The sequence below is a fragment of the Culex pipiens genome, chromosome 3 (genome assembly GCF_016801865.2).
Source record: "Culex pipiens pallens isolate TS chromosome 3, TS_CPP_V2, whole genome shotgun sequence".
Classification (NCBI taxonomy): domain Eukaryota; kingdom Metazoa; phylum Arthropoda; class Insecta; order Diptera; family Culicidae; genus Culex; species Culex pipiens.
The window spans coordinates 80,163,409-80,186,165 of NC_068939.1; the positions used below are offsets into that span (position 1 = coordinate 80,163,409).

Below are 22,757 nucleotides of genomic sequence, written 5' to 3' on the forward strand. Positions count from 1 at the left end.
TTCAGCTTCTTTAATTTCCGAATTTCTTGAATTTCTTGATTTTTTTTTTAATTTCTTGAATTTCTTGAATTTCTTGAATTTCTTGAATTTTTTGAATTTTTTTGAATTTCTTGAATTGCTTGAATTTCTTGAATCTCTTGAATTTCTTGAATCTCTTGAATTTCTTGAATTTCTTGAATTTCTTAAATTTCTTAAATTTCTTAAATTTCTTGAATTTCTTGAATTTCTTGAATTTCTTGAATTTCTTGAATTTCTTGAATTTCTTGAATTTCTTGAATTTCTTGAATTTCTTAAATTTCTTAAATTTCTTGAATTTCTTGAATTTCTTGAATTTCTTGAATTTCTTGAATTTCTTGAATTTCTTGAATTTCTTGAATTTCTTGAATTTCTTGAATTTCTTGAATTTCTTGAATTTCTTGAATTTCTTGAATTTCTTGAATTTCTTGAATTTCTTGAATTTCTTGAATTTCTTGAATTTCTTGAATTTCTTGAATTTCTTGAATTTCTTGAATTTCTTGAATTTCTTGAATTTCTTGAATTTCTTGAACTTCTTGAATTTCTTGATTTTCTTGATTTTCTTAAATTTTTTGAATTTCTTTACTTTCTTGGATTTCTTGAATTGCTTGAATTTCTTGAATTTCTTAAATTTCTCGAATTTCTTGAATTTCTTGAATTTCTTGAATTTCTTAAATTCCTTAAATTTCTTGAATTCCTTGAATTTCTTGAATTCCTTGAATTTCTTGTATTTTCTAAATTTCTTGAGGTTTTTTGAATTTCTTAAATTTCTTGAGTTTCTTAAATTTCTATTATTTTTTTGAATTTCTGGATTTTTTTTATTTTTATTTTGATTTTCTTAACTTTTTTTATTTTCAAAATATTTTTCTAAAGTTTTATAAATTTTGTAACATTTGTTGAATTTTTAATATTTTATGAACTTCTTTAACTTGTTGAGTTTCTTAAAAATTTTAATTGTCAGATTTTAATGAATCTTTTGAATTTTATGATGTTTTGAATGTTGTAATTTTTTAATGAAGAAAAAACTTGTTGTTTTTGTATTTTTTTTTTTTTCAATTTTCAATTTTTTTTAATTATTTGGTACTTTTTTTGGTTTATGGTATTTTTTTTATTATTTATGTTTGAATTTTAATTCTTTTTAGGTTTTATTCCTGTTTATTTTTGTGTATTTTATTTATTTTATATCAACTTAAGTTTTTTAAATTCTTTTGTATTTTTAGAATTTTAAGTTTTTAGAATATATTTTTTTCAAAAAAAAAAATTATGTCCATTTTGCTTTGTTTTTTTTTTAAATACAGATCTTTTAAGTTTTATCCATCTTCCGAATTTTAGGGTTTAATTACTTATCAAATGTTTTAGTATTTTTGAATCTAAGGGACTGTTCTTTTATTACGTAACGGCGTCGAAGGCCGTGTTACGCTTAATACATTTAAAAAAAATGTATGGAAATTTTGTAGAGGGTCCAAAAATTCATTTTTTTGCGTTGCGTAATAAAAGAACGCTCCCTTCAAGCTTTTTTTTTTTGAATGAATTTTATTTATTTTAGTTTTTTGATATAATTTCCAAGAATTTTTTTTTTGAAATGTTTTTTAAATTTGTTTGATTTTTGTATTCTTTTATTTTTTGCATTTTTTTTTAATTATAATTATGATTTTTTTAGATTTTTATGAAATTTTGAGCTGTGCAGTCCACACTCGATTATGAAACACTCTAAAGAGACTAGGAAATTTAAATCCAGTATGGCGGCCAAATGTGCGGTGACGAAATGTTGAGAATAGCTGGAGTCAAATAAAAATGAAAACCATATTTATATTTTACCGAAGTCTCGATAATACAGAGAGCAAGAAGGCAACGCTACATCCTCCAGATTTCTGTTTGATTTACTCTTACTATGGAACTAACAGGATAAAAGTAAAGAAAGAGCGGCAAATTGGGGAAAAGAGAATTATCTTACCCCAAAAGACGAAGTCACAGAGAATTTTCAATATTATTGGATTTTGAGAGCCTCATTTTCAGAAGATCAAAATCGAAGAATTGGAAAAAAATATAAATAGTTGAGTTCGGTTAGTTGAAACAAACTATCAATATATGTTCAAAGAATCGAAAGTGATTTAAATTTGACCATAATATTTGTAAGCCGCACGACCAAAGAAAAAACTTAAAATTTATTGCACGCAAGTTGAACGCAATCTGCTCGCAGTGCCGCCTAGCCGTGAAGTGGCGAACTTGACCGTAAACTTAAAATCAAGAAAAATAACGCAAATTCAAACACCAACCTTGTGCCTGCAGCCGCGTCCGCACCAGCGCCAACGGGTACGAGCACACCTGCCCAAGGGTGCTGGAGGCGCTACCGCACGCCAGCAGCAGCCAGAAGCTCGGCTGTTCCGTCTCGTGGTGGCTGAGGTACTTCTTCTTCAGCGTTTCGTACACGGCCAGGTCGATACCGGCGTACGGTATGATGCCGAGCATGTTTGGAATGTAGCCACGGTAGAACGAGCGGAGACCCTCGCGGTGGTAGATCTTGGTCGCCGCGTCCAGTATACTACTGTATTGTCCGGTTTTCCTTAACGCTAGTCGGGTTTTTAATACTTCTAGGGGGTAGATGGCGGTCTGGGAGACGCCGCCGGCGCACGCGCCCGCCACGAACCGCTCGTAGATCGTGAGCTGGCGCTTGTCCGAGCCCCGGATAAGTCGCTTGACCTGTTCGTACGCGGCGAACTTGATAGCGGACTCGGGCGCAATCTTGAGCACGTTGATAAAGTTGCCGCGCCAGAGGCTCCGCACGCCGCCCTCCTTCAGCATGTACTGCAGGCAGTCTGAGATTCGCTGTTTGCTGGCTTGAACCTGCGGAAGGAAGGTAGATTCACGGATTAGTACTTCTCACTTCAACGGGCCGTGTAACGGGGTCTTACCTGCAGGAACACTTTGAGCCGATCGAGGGGGGCGGTGCAGGTGCGGGACACGGCGCCGGCAAAGCCACCGGCCGCCAGATGGCGCCACCACATGCCGCTCTGCATCTCGCTCTGGGTAAAGTCATCAGGTACGTTCAGATCCTCACCGATGTCCAGGTACTGAAAGTGGATAAAGTATTTCAGAATGTAGTCACAGTTGGTGCCGGTGGCCACTTCGAACGGGTTGTCCCCGTCGTCGCGGGCCATTGTTTTGGTGGGGAAAGTTGTGCTTTTTAACAGTGGGGGCGAAACGAAACGTAAACAAACAACAAATTTTGGGGGTTTGGTGGGGAAGTTGCAGGGGAGAGACGCGCCTACTGCGATCTAAGTGCCGAGGGGTGAGTCACTAGCGAAATTTTACTAAACAAAACGACTTCTGACCGTCCGTCACACTGTTGCTGCAAAACAACGCGTCGCAGACGCGCAAGCTGACGCAAATGCTACGCCTTACTGCACGCCGCTATCTAACCAGTTCAATCCGACTTCCATGAGGCGGAATCTAGGTTCTTAATTAAAAAGACCAACAGTTACAAAAGAGCCAGAGACGCTCGCAAGCGACGTCACGAAGCGCGTGGTACGCCAAGTGACGCTCTCTCACACGATCACTCGCTCAAAACGTGAACTGAGCAGGCGAGCGAGTGCGCACGATCAAGGTTCAGGCGAAAAATGTCGGGGCTTGACTAGCATTAGAACGAGTTCTGTCGAGCGTTGCCTTGAGCTTCAGTTGAGATGAAGTTGGAGGAACTTTCAAATTTTGGCGATTTCGCGCGACGATCATGGGGGGAGGTCATGATCGCGGGCTTCTTTGTTGGTGAATTGAGTTTCAGTTTTGTTTGGTATTGACTGATGCATGAAGAGATTTATTTTCATTTTTCAACTCTCTCCGTAAACGTCAAACCATACGAAATTGCAACCAGATCTTTTGGAAGAGATCCGGATGAAGATCCTACAGCATTTTTTACAAATTTGACGTTTGCTGAGGGTGCCAAAACGTTTGGTTATATTGCTCCTTGCAAATAAACAATAGAACTAACCTCAAAAAAGTATTCTTTTATCCAAATTTGTTTCAAAAAACGTAACTTAATCCACCTTTAGGTGTTTGGTGCCTTCCTCTCATTTAAAGTGATTCAAACCCCCCTAAAGTGTCCACATGTTTATGGATCTCCCCTAACGTTCGTAGCACCTAAGAGGTCCTAATAAATATAAGTGACGAGTAAAAAAACTGACTTCCTACAGACTTTTTGTCAAGATTATACAGACACGGCCTTTGAGGAAAATGGCATCCCTCTACACGGCTTTTTCGTGGCGATCAGACCAGACCAGTTGAGGTTATGTGAATTCAGACCATTTTTTTTAACTTGTTGTAATTTTAGATAGGTAAGTCAGATCTTGAAAATTCTTAATCCACAAGAAAGGTCTTCTCATATGCTTTCTAAAAATATATAACATGTGAGGGTTTCATGAAAAAACCACCCTTTTTACCATAATTTTAATTTAATATGAAACAGTTTTTTTAACATAACTTTTTAAATACATGATAAAACTGCATGAATTTAAATAGCAACTTAGGGGACGTTAAGACGGATCGATTAAAATCATTCCGGCCAAAATCTGTTGAGCCTGTGACGAGATATTCCAGTGACATTGATTTGGTACACATGTCTACATACAGCCAAACACACAGACATTTGCTCAGCTGGTGATTCTGAGTCGATATGTACAATTGAAGGTAGGTCTAGGAGGTCTAACTAAAAAGTTCGTTTTTCGAGTGATTTTATAGCCTTTCCTCAGTAAAGTGAGGAAGGCAAAACACAAAGAAACTTTTTTTGTGAACTGCAACTGTTTCTTTGTCTTGTACTTGTACTCTGATCATAATATTTTGATATTTTTGACAGATATGGAGGTGTCACGATCAATTTACCATCAACGCACTGATCAAAATTATCAAGATGTTTTGATGTAGAAGTGTAATCAAAATTAGTTTGATGAATTTTTAATTGTTGTTTTTTAGTTGGTATTTATCTTGATTCCGCTTGATGACAGCTTCGAAACTCGCTCTGACCTCCAACCGAATGCGCTAAGACGCGGAACTTCTTCGTTCTGCGTTGACGACTTATGAAAGGATTTGCCCACCTCAGTCGGGAAGTCGAGATAAGTTGGGGTGCACTGCACCCGTCTAAGGTCAACGCAGAATTACGAATTAGGGAGCGTTCTTTTATTACGTAACGCAGTTGGGGGGGAGGGGGGGTCGGAGGCCGTTGTACGTTCCACACAACATTTTTAAATTTTTTAGGAAATTTTGTTACGAGGGGGGGAGGGGGTCTAAAAATCCGATTTTTGCGTTACGTAATAAAAAAAACGCTCCCTTATCCATCTTCTGAATATTTGACAGATGAATGCTCTCGAAAGCAACAAAGGGCAATAAAACCCTGATAACGACGACTCACCCGAGGCGATCAGACGGAACCATCGTGTTCGGAGTTTTGTGTTGACGATCGCGATCGCTCCGATTAGATTGATCAAAATATTTACTGTTTCTGCCAAGTGAATATTCTGTAAACAGCGAGCACGTTGAACGCCACGCGAACGCTTCCAGCATTTTGACAGCTGCCTCACCTTTGGCGTTGCACGCCTTGATCCGTCAAAACGTTGCCGGAAAGGTGTGCCAACTGTCAAACGCATGTGACTTGCGTGACGTTTGGTCGTCGCAAATTTTAACACAGCCTTGCTAATTTGCGAAACCTTGAACCGAACCAGTTCGGATCGTCCGAAAAAGGTGCCAATTCGATTGTCCGCGCCGTGCTAATCGAGATCAAACAGCGCACGGATGCGCCACATCGTGACAAGTTATCAGGAAATGCCTGCGTCGGTCCCTTATCTTATCGCAGCGAGACTTAGAAAAGGCTTCGTCAGCGTCGAATTCTTGGAAATTTCGAGAGCTTACGTCCGTTTTTTGCCTTCACCCAGTTGGAAGATTTGTGGCGACCTTTTTCCGGAGTTCACGCAAAAATAAAAACACGTAAAAAACTCAAACTTCTCTTATCGCCCAGGTCAAAGAGCTACCATAAGAAGCGCGCACGAAACCGACTGTTTCCAAGCGAGCCATTTCGGAACAGCCGAGTTCGAACCAGTTTGGCGGACACGATAAGCCGTAATCACCGCGCTTGAACTTTCGAGGGCGTGCTGGAGGTGTGTTCACGGCGTGTCACTACCCACAGAAACTGGCAACACTTTACGACAACTGTCAAAAAAAAAACGCTCAAAAGAGTGAGGTTATGTAACGACAAAAAAAACACGTTTGGACTACCTTTATCACCACTTCCACGTAGAAATCACTGTCCAGACAATCCATGGTGAAAATAGCACCCGCCGCCGCAATCGATAAATCTTCCTCGCGTGCTCGTAACTGCAGTTATGCATTCAATGTGGCACCGGGCCAAAATAGAGAGAGGACGTAACCAGGGCTGGCAGCACTGCGCCAGCACGACGAATCACTCACAACCAGCCCGGTGCACCGGCAATTCACGACTGTAGTGCCAGCTGTGTGAACCGTTGCCGAAGTTCGGCTTTCGTATATCCTCTTCTCTTCTGGCTGTTGTGCTATATCTAGAGCTAGACGCCAGCTCTAACTACCTTTACAGTTATAGCTATCGTCATCGTTGAGCTATGCTACCGCCGCACAAGTGTGTCTCTTCCCGTTGCCGCGGGAACGAAATGCCAACAAAGTCGGGAAAAAGGTTCTTGGACGAGCGCAACCGTGAAGGTCAGCCCCAATGTTTACTAAAAATAATGTGGTATTCGTTACAACAGCTGTCAAAATGGTGCTCAAAACGATATTTACAAGCCATTAAAAAATGCTTAATGAACTGAGCACGCCAACTACGATTGCGTCACCCAGGGTGCCTACCTTCCGGGCGCGCGTGCACCACTCAACTGTCAATAAACGATCGCTAATCGTCTGATGGCGTCCGAGGAGGACGGAAAACGTGTCCGGGCGTCCTTGGTGAAGCAGGAGTAGCGGAAGCCGTTGATGGTAAACAAACATTGCTTTCCGGAGTGGCACTTGGGCACGAGCGGTCGCCCCGGAACAAGTGGAGCTTAATTAAGAGTGGGCACTGTCGTTGAAAGCGACGGTTTGAAAAGTAAAGTGACACAAATGAAGCAGGGAAAGAGTTTTTTAATTAAAAGCTCAGAGGAAAATCCCATTTGCAGTGGGTCGAAGCAGATACAACTGCAATCGGTGCATCCAGCAGCAGGATTAGATGTGGTGGAAAGGATAATGGAAAAATACTCGATGGAAATTTTCCTATGCTGGAAGATGGAAACGAAAAGTTTTGCAGAACTGCGGGGAAAAGGAGAACTTTTAATTAAATTCCAATGTAAAAGGTCAATTTAATCAAATGACTCTGTACAAATTGATGAACGACTCTATGAAATATTGACTCTATATTAGAAGTAAACAAAGAACTGTCATCACAACTCGCAATACGACGTGAAAATGCTTTGATTTTGTCTTTAAACAAACTATCAGCGAAATGGTTTTAAAAAATTGTGTACATTTCTTTCAGTGTATGACTCCGTTGTTTATGTTTACTAATTTTGACAAGTTCCAAACGCTAGAATCCAAACAAGTCAGAGGAAAATATGCGAAGCTTAAAATGTTTATTTTGCTTACAAACAACGGATTAACAAAGAGTAATTGTAAAAAGAAGTGAGTATAAACATTTTAAATCGACCTAGTTTTGAAGAAATGTGCAGAATTCGTTTGAAGAGGTGAAAAAGTCAGATAAGCCTGCACTTGAAGTGGATTGTCTAGACAAGACAACCTTCCGGAACTCTTGCTAGCATACGTGTTGCACCCGTTGTACGATCATTGGAAGAAAATGTAACGCCCCTTCCAACAAAGGGTGAAGGTTCCTCTACCAGTTCACCTCAAAACAAACTTAAGTCAACTTAACCGCTCCAATTATGAAACCTGTCGATCAATCACAGTCAGTCGAGCGGAAGTTCCGCAATACAATGACTAAGCAAATGCGTTCCAACCTTATTCCAACGAACTAAACCTGATATCATAGGGTGACTCACGCGAGCCATTGACTTGAGTGGGAACCCCAACCTCTTCAAGTGGAGTCAAGCTTCGGACGGATTTCCCCCTCAAAGATCCTCAATAATTACCTTCGAGAGCAACTCCCGGATGACGAGGACCATGTCCTCCAGGACGTCGCCACTGACGTGGACGGCCGCGGCGGCACCACCCTGTTCCAGTGCCATTGTGGGATCAATTTTGGCGGGTTTTTCGCTGCACTACAAGCACTGCAGTACAGAAAATCCGTCTATAGGAGGCGTCGACCTTCACGATCAGCTGGATTCAGCCTCTTCAGTCTTCAGATATATCACACCACCACACTGAAGCGAAACTCCACGTGGTTTTTAATACCTTGCACGGTCCGGAACGCACACCAGTAGCGTTTAACTACAGCTGTTTTAACTCGAAGCTTCCCAGGTCGCTTCGCTTAGCAACAGAGTCGCGCTTTTTTTTCAAACACCTCTTTTAGTTATTACTTCTTTCCACTTTAGAGCGCACGCACACACTTGTAGCTTGCGTGTTTGTGTAGTGAAGCCGATTATTCGGTTGGAGAGTGCTGCACACTCTCTACTCCACACTTTAACTTTCAATGCACAAGGAGCATACAATTATATCACTTCTTCCCACGAGGAAGACATCATTCCTAACAGCCTTTCTTCAATTTGTCACAATTTGTTACTTTCAATGCACTTTTAAAAATTTCGTATAAAAAAAAACTGCAGGCACTAAATCACTCTCTCTCTTCAATCTAGAGCAGGATTCGTTTTCTTTGTGTTGCTCCCTTTTGTTCTGTGTTGCGTGCTCCTCGTGTAAACACGTCCAGCCTGGCCGAGTGCCGATAGTAGACTGACTTGCAACGGCCACCTCTACTTAATGCTTATACAAAATCGGGAGATCGGGACCATATTCTTCCTCCGAAGAAAAGTGCCGAAGTGAAACCGAAGCGAGCCCATGTGTGTTCGTGAGACTCGTTACGTAAAAGCACGTGAACGATTCGTTTCAGTGTGCAAAGGAGATTAATGTGTGGTAAACACACTCGTTCGCATGTGTGTGGGTGGGGTGTTTGAGGTGGTGTTGGTGCGGGCAGTGACGGTTGCAGGTATTTGAAAGTTCCAAATTTTCCATTACGAAAATATAAATGTCAAAAAAAGAGAATTAAACTTACAAAATTTTCCACATATGTGACATCGAAGGGCAGAAGACGACACACTGAAAATACTTTCATTGTCTGGATGAAATAATGAACAAAATTTACCCAAAAATTGAGGAATTATGTATTTTATAATTTTATTTTAAAAAAACAGCAAAATCCGGTAAAAGACAATTTATAATAATTTGAGATCGCATTCAAAATTCCTTAGTGTATAACTTTTTATTTGCGATCGAAAAAGTCGGAAGCTTTCTAAAAAAGACTGAACAAGTGTCACGTGTCACAAATTTACAACATATCACATAAATCCATGAAAATATTTTTATTTTTCATAAAATATCTCGTCTTTAACTAATCTTACTACTTATGTGTAAAAAGCCTTTAAATTATTTAAAAAAAATCGTTTACAATTTATTCTCAATGGATAACAATCGATTTTGCAAGTTTTTCCAATAAAAAATTAATTATTAGTAGACATTTTTCATGCCCTAATTTTTAAAAGAAATTTTAAAGGAGAGGAGACAAAAAAATTAAATAAAATTTGCATTGGCCATATATTACCCTGTTTATTTTTTGTCATTTAAAACAAAATTCAACAAAGCTTGTTTAATTATAGGGCTGTGAATTTCGAGTCACTGAACCTTCTACTACACTGCTCAATATGATCGTTAGAAATTAACTTTTTGGAAAGTTGTTTCCACTATTTATTTAAAAATCTGTTAAAATTCGAAAACATTTTTTAAGGTTAAGGGTGCACAGCAACGAAGGAAGTTGTTGTCTTCTTATAACAAAGTTGTCAAACTTACGGACCCAAGCCTGCAACAACGGGATTGTGAAATTAGTAAAAAAATATTGTAAACTACTATGTGAACAGTACTTTAGGGGATGAATAAAAAAATATGATTACCATGAAAAATACTTTTTTCTCAACTGTTTTGAGATAAATGATGAATTCCGGTCCGTTTAAATATTAAAATAAAAAAGCTAAAAAATTTAATTTACTAGCCATGGTTTTAACATTTGAATGAAAAAAGTGTTTTAAAATGCATTATATACCTGTCCAGTTGTTTTGCAATCAATAGTTTTCAAAATATCTGAGTATTGACGATCATTTTTTTTTTTGCTGTGCTGTGCATTGGGATTTCATAAAAATTCAAAATATTTTTAATCCGGCCCAAACATGCTAAATATGAGTATCAATGCAGAAAAATGCATTTTAGATAGTTTTCAGTTGATTCGACTTCTTTTTTCATTAAATTTTGAAGTTTTTTGAAAAACTTTTTTTTTGCCCCCTGATTTTTCGGAAAAATTTTGAAGGGGGAGAGACATAAACTTTAAAAAATATTAGCAAAGGCCTAAAAAATAAAATAATAAATTATTGCAACCAAAATCTATTATTGTTTCCGAATTATAGGAAATTTAAACCTGTACATTTTATACAACAAAATGAATTTATTTCAAATAAATCGTTGGAAGAGTAATTTTCTTAAATCAATTGTATATTTTTTATATGTATTATTGTATTTTTTTTTGTATGCAAATATTGGTGGTAATACCTATGCTTCAAAAAGACTTACTCTGATATTGATTTAAATAAGTTTTAATTTTATTAGGGCTAATACAAATGTTATTTCAATGTAATCAATATAATTTTAGATTTTTTCTACAAAGTTAATTACATCTAAATTTGACTATTTTTACAATCAGACTTTTGCAGGATTGGGTTCGTAAATTTAACATTTTTTGAATATGAATACAACTACTTCCTTGGTTGCTCTGCACCCTTAAGAAAAAACATATTTTAATAAATTCATTGATATATTGCCAATTTTTGGTAATAGAATAACTGTAATAAAAGATAAAACATTTTGTGATACCTCTTGCTTCAAAATTTTCAAATTTGGGTATGAAATTTAGTTTTTTATTGTCAAATCAAATTTAAAAAGTTTTTTTTTGTCAAATCAAATTTAAAAAAAAAAACAATACGAGAAAAATAGGGCACCCATGATTTAATTATCCGAAGTTTCAATAAATCTTTAGATAATCGAAACTTCGGATAATCGAGACCGGACGGTAAATTGAATAGAAAAGCTTATGAAAAATCTCGTCGAAAACACCCCAAAGCAGAGGAAAAAAATAGACATTGATAAATCAATACACTCATTTTGAATCTTGAGTATATAAAAATTAAAATTAAGAAAGAAGGAAATTTAATATCATTTTATTTTTTATAGTTTACTACCTTTTCAGATTTATCACTGAATTCGAAGGTTAAAAAATCCATTAGGTTTTGATAGGCAAACCATCTGTCAAAATGAACAATATTTTACTGATTTCCGAGATGAACTAAATTTTTAGTTCAATTTAACCGAAATCCTTAGAAAATGTTTGTAAAGCAGTAGGAATTATTTTAGGAAAAGTTCTTTTCCAAGCTGATATCATCCGAACATTTGTAAATAGTTGTGGTCACGCCCAGCGAATATCACGAAACTTTTATGCACCACTGTACTGCCGGTGCGAGCTGGTGCTGCTGAGAGCAATTCCTTGCACAAGTGACAATTTCCCGAACATTCTGGAGCGTTCTGGATACAAAGTGCACAGAAAATTTAAACCATTTTAAATTACTTAAATCCACATTAAACGCGTTTTAAATTCTTGAGGTGGTGAAATTTTATGTTTAGATTTATAAAATTGCATTGACGATGATAAGAAAGAGCTAATATTAACCTTCATCCCGAAAATTGGGGTCAAATTTGTTAGCAGTGAAAACAGACCATCCCCAAACTGCGTCTGATTAGCGTTCTCCACCACCCTGGTAATGCCAAATACACAGAGAATACACCCGCAAAGTGGCCGATTAACCGATTTGAATCGCTTCAAATTGGTTCGGAGGGGTTCCCGGAGAGAGGCAATCACACTAATCGCCGGCTATTAGTGTAATGTCCCAAAGAGCTAACACCGCGCACTTACACAAGTCGACGATGATCGTGACAACGCGAATGATCTTCGACCGACTGCGACACGCGTCGTGCTAATCGTGATCACTGCTTTGCGGTGAGGATCGATGACGTAGCTTGGAGTGATCAGCGTTATCAGTTGAAGTTAACTGTGTGTTAGGATGTGTGATTTTTGGAAAACTGTTTGGTGTGGAGAATTAGCGAGGTTCGAATAAAAGAATCATAAAATTTCTCTGAAATTCAGAAAAACACCAATAATTTATTTAAAATAATAAAAATCCAGCGGAAAACGATCAGTACAGTAAATCAAGTATGATTAACAAACCCATAACTGAAACAGAGTGAAAGCGTCATAGCTCTAAGCCCATGCACGCGAAGCACATGTTTGAGCACGAGTGTTTTGGTGTAACTCAGTAGCTAAGGAATCTAGCAGAGACTAGAAATCTTAGGTCTTAAAAGCCAACAAATATTCAAAATAGTAGTTTTTGCAACAAGTTGCTGAATGATGATTTTTTTTAGCACGAGTCGTACATTTATCTAGCATGGCTCTGTCAAGTTGAATAAATGCAACAAGTGCTGCAAAAATCGAGTTTTGCAACGAGTTGCATACAACATAAATTTCATACCAAATATCAAGAAATAAACATTCGATATATAAAATGAATATTAGGGTGAATTAAACTTTTTTTTATTCTAATATATTTTATTTTAGATTGTATATTTATATTCCATCTTTCATTTAACTTGGTAAGTTTGCAGAAATGATTAATTCTGGAGGTTAATTCTACATCAAAATCTGGAACGTATTGTTAATACATTCATCAATACATACACCAAAATCTGAAACGTATTTTTAATACAATCCAAATTCTTTTTTTTTACAAATTAGCTTAACCCTCTACTGCCCAAATTTTTTTTTCGAACATTTTTATTTTTCCCGTGTTCAGGAGGTCATTTTGAGCAACTTTTGTTCTACGAAAAACTTTACTTCTCTTGTTTTATGTTTTTCTTGTTTTATTTTTAATATTTTAATTTGCATTTATTTTGTTTAGTTTATGTTTGTTTTTGGTAGTATTTGGCCTATTCTATCACCTAATATAATTACATTTTGCCTATCTAATTTTTTCACGTTTTTACAGTTACTTTTTCAATTTTTTGCATGTTTTTCACATTTTCTGCTATAGAATGGCACCATCATCATTTAACTTGTAACAAAATGCGTAGAGGCATAGTCTGGGACACTAGAAAAATTACTGCATACTTCTTTTTACTGAAAATATAGGAAATGTTAGTAAAAAACACTGCCAAAGTTGACCCCTAAAAAAATGACATTTTTAAAAACATTGGCAAAGTCACATAAAACAAGTTAAACTTCCAACCCTGAAATTTTCTAAAATTTTAAGAGTTCTTCTTTCCAATGCTTTTTAAAGATCAAAAATCGGTTGGAAAATTGATTTTTGGCGATTTTTTAGATCGAAGCCCGTCTAAAGGCGGGGTTAGGTTGTAGAGGGTTAACCAGCTCCCAATGGAAAAATTTATATAGCTAGCAATTTTTGCGCAAATGAAAGCAAATCATGTAAAAGCTTAAAATCCGAACATATTGAAAATAAAAAAAATCGCCTGACTTAAATAAATTAATACCGCTAAACAGCGATGACATTATTAATATTTCGAATACAAATATTTTTCAACTGGATAAGTTTGTTATTTGAAAAAAAAAACATGTACTGGGTTGGTCAGTAATGCTTTTTCCAAAAAGTTTATTTATATATTTTATGATTTATACTAACAGAGATTCCTAAAAACTTCAGATTGAAAATGTGTAAAATAAATTACGTCAAATGTGTTTGTACCATTGTTTCTTTTCACTTTTGAAAAACGAACAATCAATTTGTTTCTTTGGGCATTTTGTTTTAACTTTAAATATAATTAATTTAAAATGGAGTTTTAGAATGTTAAAATTTAGCTGAAATTTTATCTGATAATAGATTTTTTTAATATCTATTGCTATTTGAACAAAGTTTTTAGCATATATTGAAACTTTTAACTTAAATAACTACATTTTTTCTCATGAAAACGCATAGAAACAAACATGTATTGAAATTTAAATAACGAAATGTCACAAAGAATTCGAAAATGTAGTCCGCTTTCTGATTCAATCTGACTTTAATTTCAAATATAAATCAAAATCCATTTATTTAATTCAAATAAGCTTTGAAAGTCTTGACTTCTATTACTATTACTTTTTTATCAAATTAAAATAATTTTAATTTATAACATATTTTTTTCAAAAATAAATTTTAATAATTAATTATAGTTATCCATTTTATAGCTGGAATCAGAGTGAGGTCATTTTTAATAACTATTTTTGAATAATTAATACACATTATGTCCAAAATGAAAATAAAATTTTCAAGATTGCTTCAGAAGGTTTGATTGAAATAAGTTTATTTTATATATCTTTCAAATAATAAAAAATAGTAAGTTCGTTTTAATAATCGGTAGAATTCTCAAAAATTAAAACGTATTTAATTTTTATGGAAGCCGACAAATTGCCAAACCAAGTACAAGTTGTTCCTCTTAGTGGGATGTCAGACAAAATATTCAGATATTGAGCTTAGTTCAGTTATCATCTTTAGAAATTATAAAAATAAAAAAAAAAACAAAAAAGGGGTGATCACTACATGAATGAAATCAAAAGTTTAATCAGAACAAACTTTGTTGATTCAATTTTTTTTCAACATCCAACAACCAGCCTTTAGCAAAATTAAAAAAAAAATCTATAAGAGCTTTAAAGTTTCTGACTTTGTTGTAGGCTTAGAATTTTGTTTTTAATTTTTATATTATTGTTCTTTTTGCTTTTAACCAAAGTTTTTTGATTTAGTTTGAGCCAAATAAGATTAAGTCGAATAAGATACACAAGAAACTTAAAATGTATTATTAAGATAATTTTTCATAAACATTGATTATATTTTCCAATAACATTTTTCTAGCCATGAAATAAATGTGACAAATTTTGAATAACAAATTGACAAAAAATCTTGCAAAATTTTCATCAATAATTTTTGAAATTGTCAAAAGCACTCAATTCCAAATCAAGACATGATAAGGTTTTTTATATGAATTAAATTAAACAAAAAAAAATTGAATAAAAAAATATTTTTCAGTTTTGTAAATCCGCGAAATCCGCGCCATCGCTGACTTAATCCGCGAAAATCGCGAAAGTGTAACCACCCTGCATTTCTTGCAATTAAGCACTCAAATGAGTGCTATAATGAACTTTTCGGCACTGTTATTTTTGGCAATGATAATTAGGCCATTTTACGCTATAGAATGACAGGTCCATAATGTCCAACTTCACCAAATCTCCCCTGCAGGATAGGTCAAGCGTTGCAAAACTGTCTGGAACTTGGGCAAAATAATTGAATCAATGCCACGCTGTAAAAAAAAATAAGGGAACGCGTGATTCCCATTAGAAATTTCCTCCAAACACTTCTAGGACTTCCCTTGCCGGCTGCCCACTTGTCATAATCTTATTTGAAGCGGAGAAGTCTCTATCCTGAACGTAATTACCGCCGTTTGTTGCATGGTGTCTGGAGCGTGCAAGTGCATGCGACGAGATTTCGCTAATTCTCCAGACTAAATTTACAATGTTTGCTCTGCTGAAACGGGTTTAAACCACTTTCCCACATCTGGAACTGACGTCAATCCCGGGATGGGATTTTTAAGGTGATAGCCGAATGACGCCCATTTCTGGACATGATAAGATATCAAAACGAAAATATGACGGTTGTTTGCAAAGTATTTCGAGCAGGATGCAATCGTGCAGGTGACATCTGTTTTAATTGCAAACGCCTGAACAAGATTGCGCCCAAATTAAATTCGGAACAAATCGAGAACATTCGTCAAACTCGAGACAACGGGGTAAAATGCCAACCTTTTGCACACACACGCTTCGAATTCAACAGTTGGTTGCTGAGCAAAAAAAATCAACCAGATTAACGGGGGTTTTTGAAATGGTGCCAACTTTTGGTGCGAATTTTGCCAACATTCAAATTAACCACGACAATTAGTGGCGGCAGCACTTGACGACGACGCGACGTGATGATTTACCAAACACGGACTAAAAATTAACAATTGTATGACGACGAGGGCACCGAGGGTAACATTTTTGCACAATTTCATGTGTGAAAATGCCAAGGGTAACGCGCAGAATATGACAAGTTTCGCTGAACTTTGTGATAATTGCATCACGAGGGCTTTACATCCAGAGGTAACACTCTAGAATTTAGCTTTTTGTCGATATTTTTTATTTTTTATTTTCTTAATGAATGAAACTTTGTCCAAACATTTCCAAAGAAAAACATTTTGCATCATTAGTTTCAAATCTGCATACAATTTAGCGAACCTGCCATACAAAATAGGCATGTCAATATTCGAAAATCTATATCTTGAAAAGGGAGTTGTAGGCAGGACCTGGGAACAGCCAGTGACTCAAACTGGGTGACATTTGAAAGTACTATCAGAACGATATTGTCACTACAACACCGAACCGGAGAGCGGAACTCTCCTTTTGCGCCAAATTATGTTGCGAAAGCAGAATATCAAATTAAGGATAACTTAGGAAAGGCAAACGAATTGCTATGGTCACATGTCATGGTTGTAGGTTATTTTTTGAACAATAGAAATAAATTTGTTATCACTAATAATTTTGTTATTTCTGATTTTTTTAATGTTTCAGGAGACCTAGAATAACGTAGTTTTACACTTTGAGTTTTGTGGAAAAGATACCTGAAGCATAAGGTGAAATGGGAAGGTACCACCATATTAAAGTTTTATAAAAACTGCCGTCCCGTTTTACCATAAGAAGGTGCAAAATAGTTAATAGTTCAAACTATCAACATGATTTTCCACCCATTTCTTGTGATAACAAAAAAGGTAAAGCAACATTTTAAAACTATTTTTAAGAAGTAAAATCAGCTACCCGAGCAGACGGAAATAACTTGGGGATAACATTTTTTTGATATTTGAAAATACTAGACCAATAACATTTTATGTTATTTATAACAAGATTTGTTATTCGTCGTTATGAAATTTGTGTTATTGCATTGTTATTGTAATAACAGACTAATAACATTTTTAGTTATTCTTCGAACAAATCTTTGTTATTATTTTTTGTTATTTTAACAACTAATCCGATCATACCAATAACAGTTGAAGGTATTCTTTCATAAGTCTTCCAAAGTTGTTTTGGCTTTCAACCAATATCAGACCAATAACAAATTTTGTTATCGGGTATCGAAAAAGGTGTCCAAAAGAGATTTTGCCTGATAATGTAACACGTTTTTATTAGTTTTCTTAAAATGTTCAATGTTTTGCAAAATTTAAAATATTTTATGAATAAAAAGTACCCCTACAAGGCTACAAGAAACATTTTCAACAATCTAAGAAAACTTGTTACAATTTTCCTATTCAGACTTTGTTGATCGGATGGTTGTTTGCTGAGATCATATAACCTTAGTTTATGTTTTGATTACAATATTTTTTTTCTCAGTGTCACAGTATTTTTCAACCAACCATATCTTGAAAACAATTGGTCTAATTTCTCGGAAAATATTGGTCATAAAAAGAAACTTTTGTGAAATAAAATAAATAAACTAAGGCCGATTCAAATATTTTTCAAAGTTTTTGTCCCACGGCTCTGGCCGGGGTCAAGGGGGGAGGGCAAAACAAAAAAAAAATATAAAAAATCGAAACAACAAGTCCTAGTCTAAACAAATGCATGCAAAAAGTGTTTTAAAATGCATTTTACAATAGTTCAGTTTTTTTTGCAAAAAATGTAAGATTTGACAAAAACAAAATTTTTAGCCAATTTTTTTTGCGATTACAAACATCGGAAATTTTCAAAAAATTCCTGAGATTTTTAAATCAACATGCTAAAAATGATTCTAAACGTATGGGATTCCAATTTAAATTGATGTCAGCTGATTGCACTTACAGTATGTAAAAAAAGTATTTACACCCCTTGGGCACTATGCACATTTTGTGATGAAACATGTAAAATTTTTAAAGTTTGACAGAAACCTAGTACTACGTTTTGTTCAGAAACTCATGCCAGACATTTTGCTACAAAAAGCTCATGAAAAGATGATTTCTATAAAAAGATATATAACAAATACTATTACGAAAATAAAAAAGGTGCAAAAATAGTTTGTACACCTTTCGAAAAATTAACAAAAATAATGTTATTTGTTGACAAATCACCATAAATCCAGTCTCCCAACTCCAAATAGGCATCCTTGACTGATTAAAAAAATAATTTGAATTGAATATAAAGTTTACTAACTACTTAGTATAAAAGTTTATATAACTCTGGAAATTCTATACAAAACTTATCTAAACTTAATTTTGCAAACTTTTAATTCAAATAAATGTCAATATATTACCATAGAATTGCTAAATAAACATTTTGGAGTGGGTATAACACCGTTTTGGGGGTATTAGTATCGATAGAATAGATTTTTCGTTGGAATTTCGTACCAACCCGGAATTACGTCGTAGGAAAATCCGCCGACATCCGAACCGGTACACGATTCACAAGTCAACCTATGTGGAATCGGAAAAGGCATAAAATTTCCGATCTTTTGATACCCAAACATCTAGGTTTTCTTTAAAACCTACGTTTTTAAATAATCAACGTTACTAAACCCCCCTAAAGTGTCCACATGTTTATGGATCTCCCCTAATAAAAATAAGTGATGAGTAAAAAAATAGACTACCTACAGACTTTTTGTCAAGATTATACAGACACGGCCTTTGAGGAAAATGGCATCCCTCTACACGGCTTTTTCGTGGCGATCAGACCCGACCAGTTGAAGTTATGTGAATTCAGACCATTTTTTAAACTGCTTGTAATTTGAGATAGGTAAGTCAGATCTTGAAAATTCTTACTCCACCTAAAAGGTCTTCTCATATGCTTTCTAAAAATATGTAACATGTGAGGGTTCATGAAAAAACCACCCTTTTTACCATAATTTTAATTTAATATGAAACAGTTTTTTTTAACATAACTTTTTAAATACATGATAAAACTGCATGAATTTAAATAGCAACGTAGGGGACGTTAAGACGGATCAATTAAAAACATTCCGGCCAAAAACGGTTGAGCCTGTGGCGAGATATTCCAGTGACATTGATTTGGTACACATGTCTACATACCATAGCCATAACACACAGACATTTGCTCAGCTGGTGATTCTGAGTCGATATGTACAAATGAAAGTAGGTCTAGGAGGTCTAATTGAAAAGTTCATTTTCCGAGTGATTTTATAGCCTTTCCTCAGTTAGGTGAGGAAGGCAAAAAGATATTTAACAATTTTTTTCCATGGTTTTGCAAACAAATTAAAATAGATGGCGCAAGATTTTTCTCTCGTAACAACGCTATGTAACAAAATTATTCACTTTTCGTAATCAAGCACATCCAGCTCAGTTCCAGTTACGTATTACTCTTCAACTGAATATGGAGTATCCAGATAAATACAGAACAAGCGATTAGATCAGATCAACGGTTAATTACCGGTTTATTATCCCGTCGCCGATGTGCTATCGTATCTCTTGTAAGAGATTACATTTATTTCTAAGTTTAGTTGTGACAGTCTTTTGACTGGATTTTAAAATATGTTTAAGGTAGTTTTTGTTGTTGTAAATTGTTATGTCACTATACCGATGTTTACTTTAGTCAGAATTTTGTATAAATTTAAAAAAAAAGAAAAACAGCTATCAACTATTTCCGATTTGAAGCTATTAGATATAATTAAACCGTTTATTCTGAACCATTAGATTCACCTACCGTTTAGCTCTACAAATCATCGTTGTGACTGTCATCGTAAGTTGCACAATTTTTGTTGTCACTTGAAGAGAGAGAGAGACGGGAAAGATTGATAACCGTTGGTCACGTTGATTTCCCCGTGAAACTATACCAATGCACGCCGCTTTCAAGTGATAGAAAAGTACAAAGATCGCGTATTCTAGCTCATCAATTCGAAGCGTTTTGTCGCAGCGATATCTTGATAAAAATTGCTGCTTATTTTTGAGTTTAAATTATTCATAAAATTCAATCCTTCGAAATTCTACAACGCCATTCATCAACTCCCATTCTTTACCGTCTAAATGCGTCAAAGATGTTTGTTGCATTGCAGGAGCTTCTCACTTCTCGCGAGTAGCCCGAGGTCAGGAGCACAAACACCCATTTGTTGGCATCGACAACGACTTGTTATCTTTGAGTCCTGAAATTACGCACAAATTACCCGGTCAATTCGGTATCAACAACTCTCAAGTCCACTTCTAGCGGTGACGCGTGGACGAAATTTGCTCTGTTTTTTCTGCCGGATATTTATAGATTGGAAGTTAAAACAGAACCTCATGTGATTCTTTCTGAATGAAATTTGGCACAAAAAAAGCCAGGCAAAACACACGTTCGTGAAAACACACTCTTGTTACTCACATCTCGTGACTCGTGTGGGCTAATTAGTCTGAAAAGTGACGTCCGGTTAAACTTGAGTAAACAATTTGGCCACGTGTGGCACGTGCGGCGAGATATTCAAAGTCCGCGCCAAACGGAATTTGCCCTCTCTCTTTCTGAAAGGGGCGTTACGAATTGACCGTCATACGTCGCAGTAAGTTAAAAATAGTAGCAAATATCGCTATTAGCACTACTTGCGGTACTAATTATAGATCTATTGTATCCAACCCAAGGGAGCAAGTTCAATTATGTCATTACGAAACGGGCTCGGATTCTTTCGCTCGATCGTTGCCACCCCAACAAGTTGTCATCGTTGAGTGATCTTGTCGCAGATTTATGATGATTTCAGATCAAATTGCCACAACTCATACTTTTTTTTTTGTTTGACTGTGCAACTCGACACACGTCATACATTTTTTTCAAGTGTCAATTTGCCGCACGTTGAACAAGATAGCACGACTACAACGAGGTGCCATTATGGTGAATTGCTATAAAAGTTTGACAGCTGGCTCGAGACTTTTTTATAGCACGAAAGTTCAAAATTAGAGCAACTTGCTCCAAACCAAAGTCCAAATCCGTGAGGGGCTAATCTTGTTGATTCCAAAGAGGCACGTCGAAAGAAAAAGAAACATTTTTGCACACGCAAACCGGGCTACTTATCAGGAAGCACACCGGCTAACCGTTGGCTTAATGTTTTCTTCCATAAAATTCTTCTACTCGGGAGAATAAACAAAAATAAAAACAAACCTTGACGCGCGCTTCGCGCGAAAGACTCTAGTTTGCGCCTGCTATTAAAGACGTCACCAAATCTAACCTTTTCCTCGTTTTCAGCCGTGCCATGCCGAACTCGAGTGGCGTATACAGATAAATTAGCAAGCGTCATCATGAGGCTCATTTTTAATTATTGATTAAAATGTTTACCAATAAATGTTTGTCAACATGCAGTGCGCTTGAGTGACTTTCCCGTGTTTTGTTTTAAGTTTTATAAGTCAAAACTAAACTTATGGAAAATGAGGGTAGTACCCGGATTTGATTTGTTTTTCTTGGGACTAAGCAGCTCGCAAATCAACATTTATTTTTTATTTTTTTATTTTTTTTGAAAAGGTCCTATAAGCTATTGTGTTTCATATGTTTATAGGACCTATTAAAAAAAACTCTTGAAATGTTTTTTTACGGATTGAAAATTTCAGGATTCCACGTTTAGTGTGAATTTGTAAGAAATACTCCACATTTTCTTCAGCAAAATTGTAGGTTATGATTATGACTTTGCAATAAAAAACGTTACTTAATCCACCCTTAGGTGGTTGGTGCCTTCCTCACATTTAGAAGGTAATGCTATCCAAAATAGATACAAAAGGGCGGACCTTGAAGTGTTCTATCAACTTGATTCATTATTCATACCATCAGATTGGGTAGTCAGATCTTCATAATTCAGTGCACTTATGTGCTTATAACTTGTTATAGGGTAGCCAGATCTCCAATCTTTTTAACTCGTTAAAAAGGTCTTTTAATTACTTATCCAACGATAGGTCGCATGATAGATCCGGACAACGTTCACGTCAAAATACCTGGGATCCGGTCTCCAATAGGTGCATAAGTAACACTTAAGTGCGTATAACTTTTGATAGGGTTGTCAGACCCGCAATCTATTGAACTCGTTGGAAAGGTCTTTCGAATACCTTTCTAAAAATGTATAACATGATGGTGTTTCTTACAAAAACCACCCTTTTTACAATCTTCCGGACTTTTGCAAAAAACGTTTTTTTTTTAGTATAACTTTTGAAGTACTTAATTAAACTTTGTAATTTTCAATAGCGACTTATGGGACCCCAAGACGGATCGAATGAGACCAAAACGGTTCAAATCGGTACAGCCAGTGCCGAGATAACCCAGTGCAATTTTTTTATCAACATCCCACCACACACACAGACATTTGCTTCTGAGTCGATATGTATACATGAAGGTGGGTCAAGGAGGTCAAATGAAGAATTTCGTTTTTCGAGTGATTTTATAGCCTTTCCTCAGTAAGGTGAGGAAGGCAAAAAGGTCATAGAAAATCTTTAAAGCCAACTTTTTC

The 22,757-nt window shown here is 35.7% G+C and overlaps 1 protein-coding gene across 6 annotated transcripts in view; it reads right to left on the bottom strand.

Annotated features, from left to right (window-relative positions):
• The window catches only part of LOC120429274 (calcium-binding mitochondrial carrier protein SCaMC-2), a 63,745-nt gene that overhangs the window by 2,189 nt on the left and 38,799 nt on the right, over nt 1–22,757 (bottom strand). For 4 of the 6 annotated variants that reach the window (XM_039594491.2, XM_039594492.1, XM_039594494.2 and 1 more), the window contains 2 exons: nt 2,928–3,086; nt 2,292–2,859 (listed from right to left, as the gene is read on the bottom strand). In XM_039594491.2, coding sequence (XP_039450425.1) covers nt 2,292–2,859; nt 2,928–3,086 — 727 coding nt within the window. Of the gene's footprint in view, nt 1–2,291; nt 2,860–2,927; nt 3,087–6,273; nt 6,491–8,141; nt 8,650–22,757 lie in introns of those variants that run through there. The other 2 variants (XM_039594495.2, XM_039594496.2) reach the window with 2 other exon arrangements.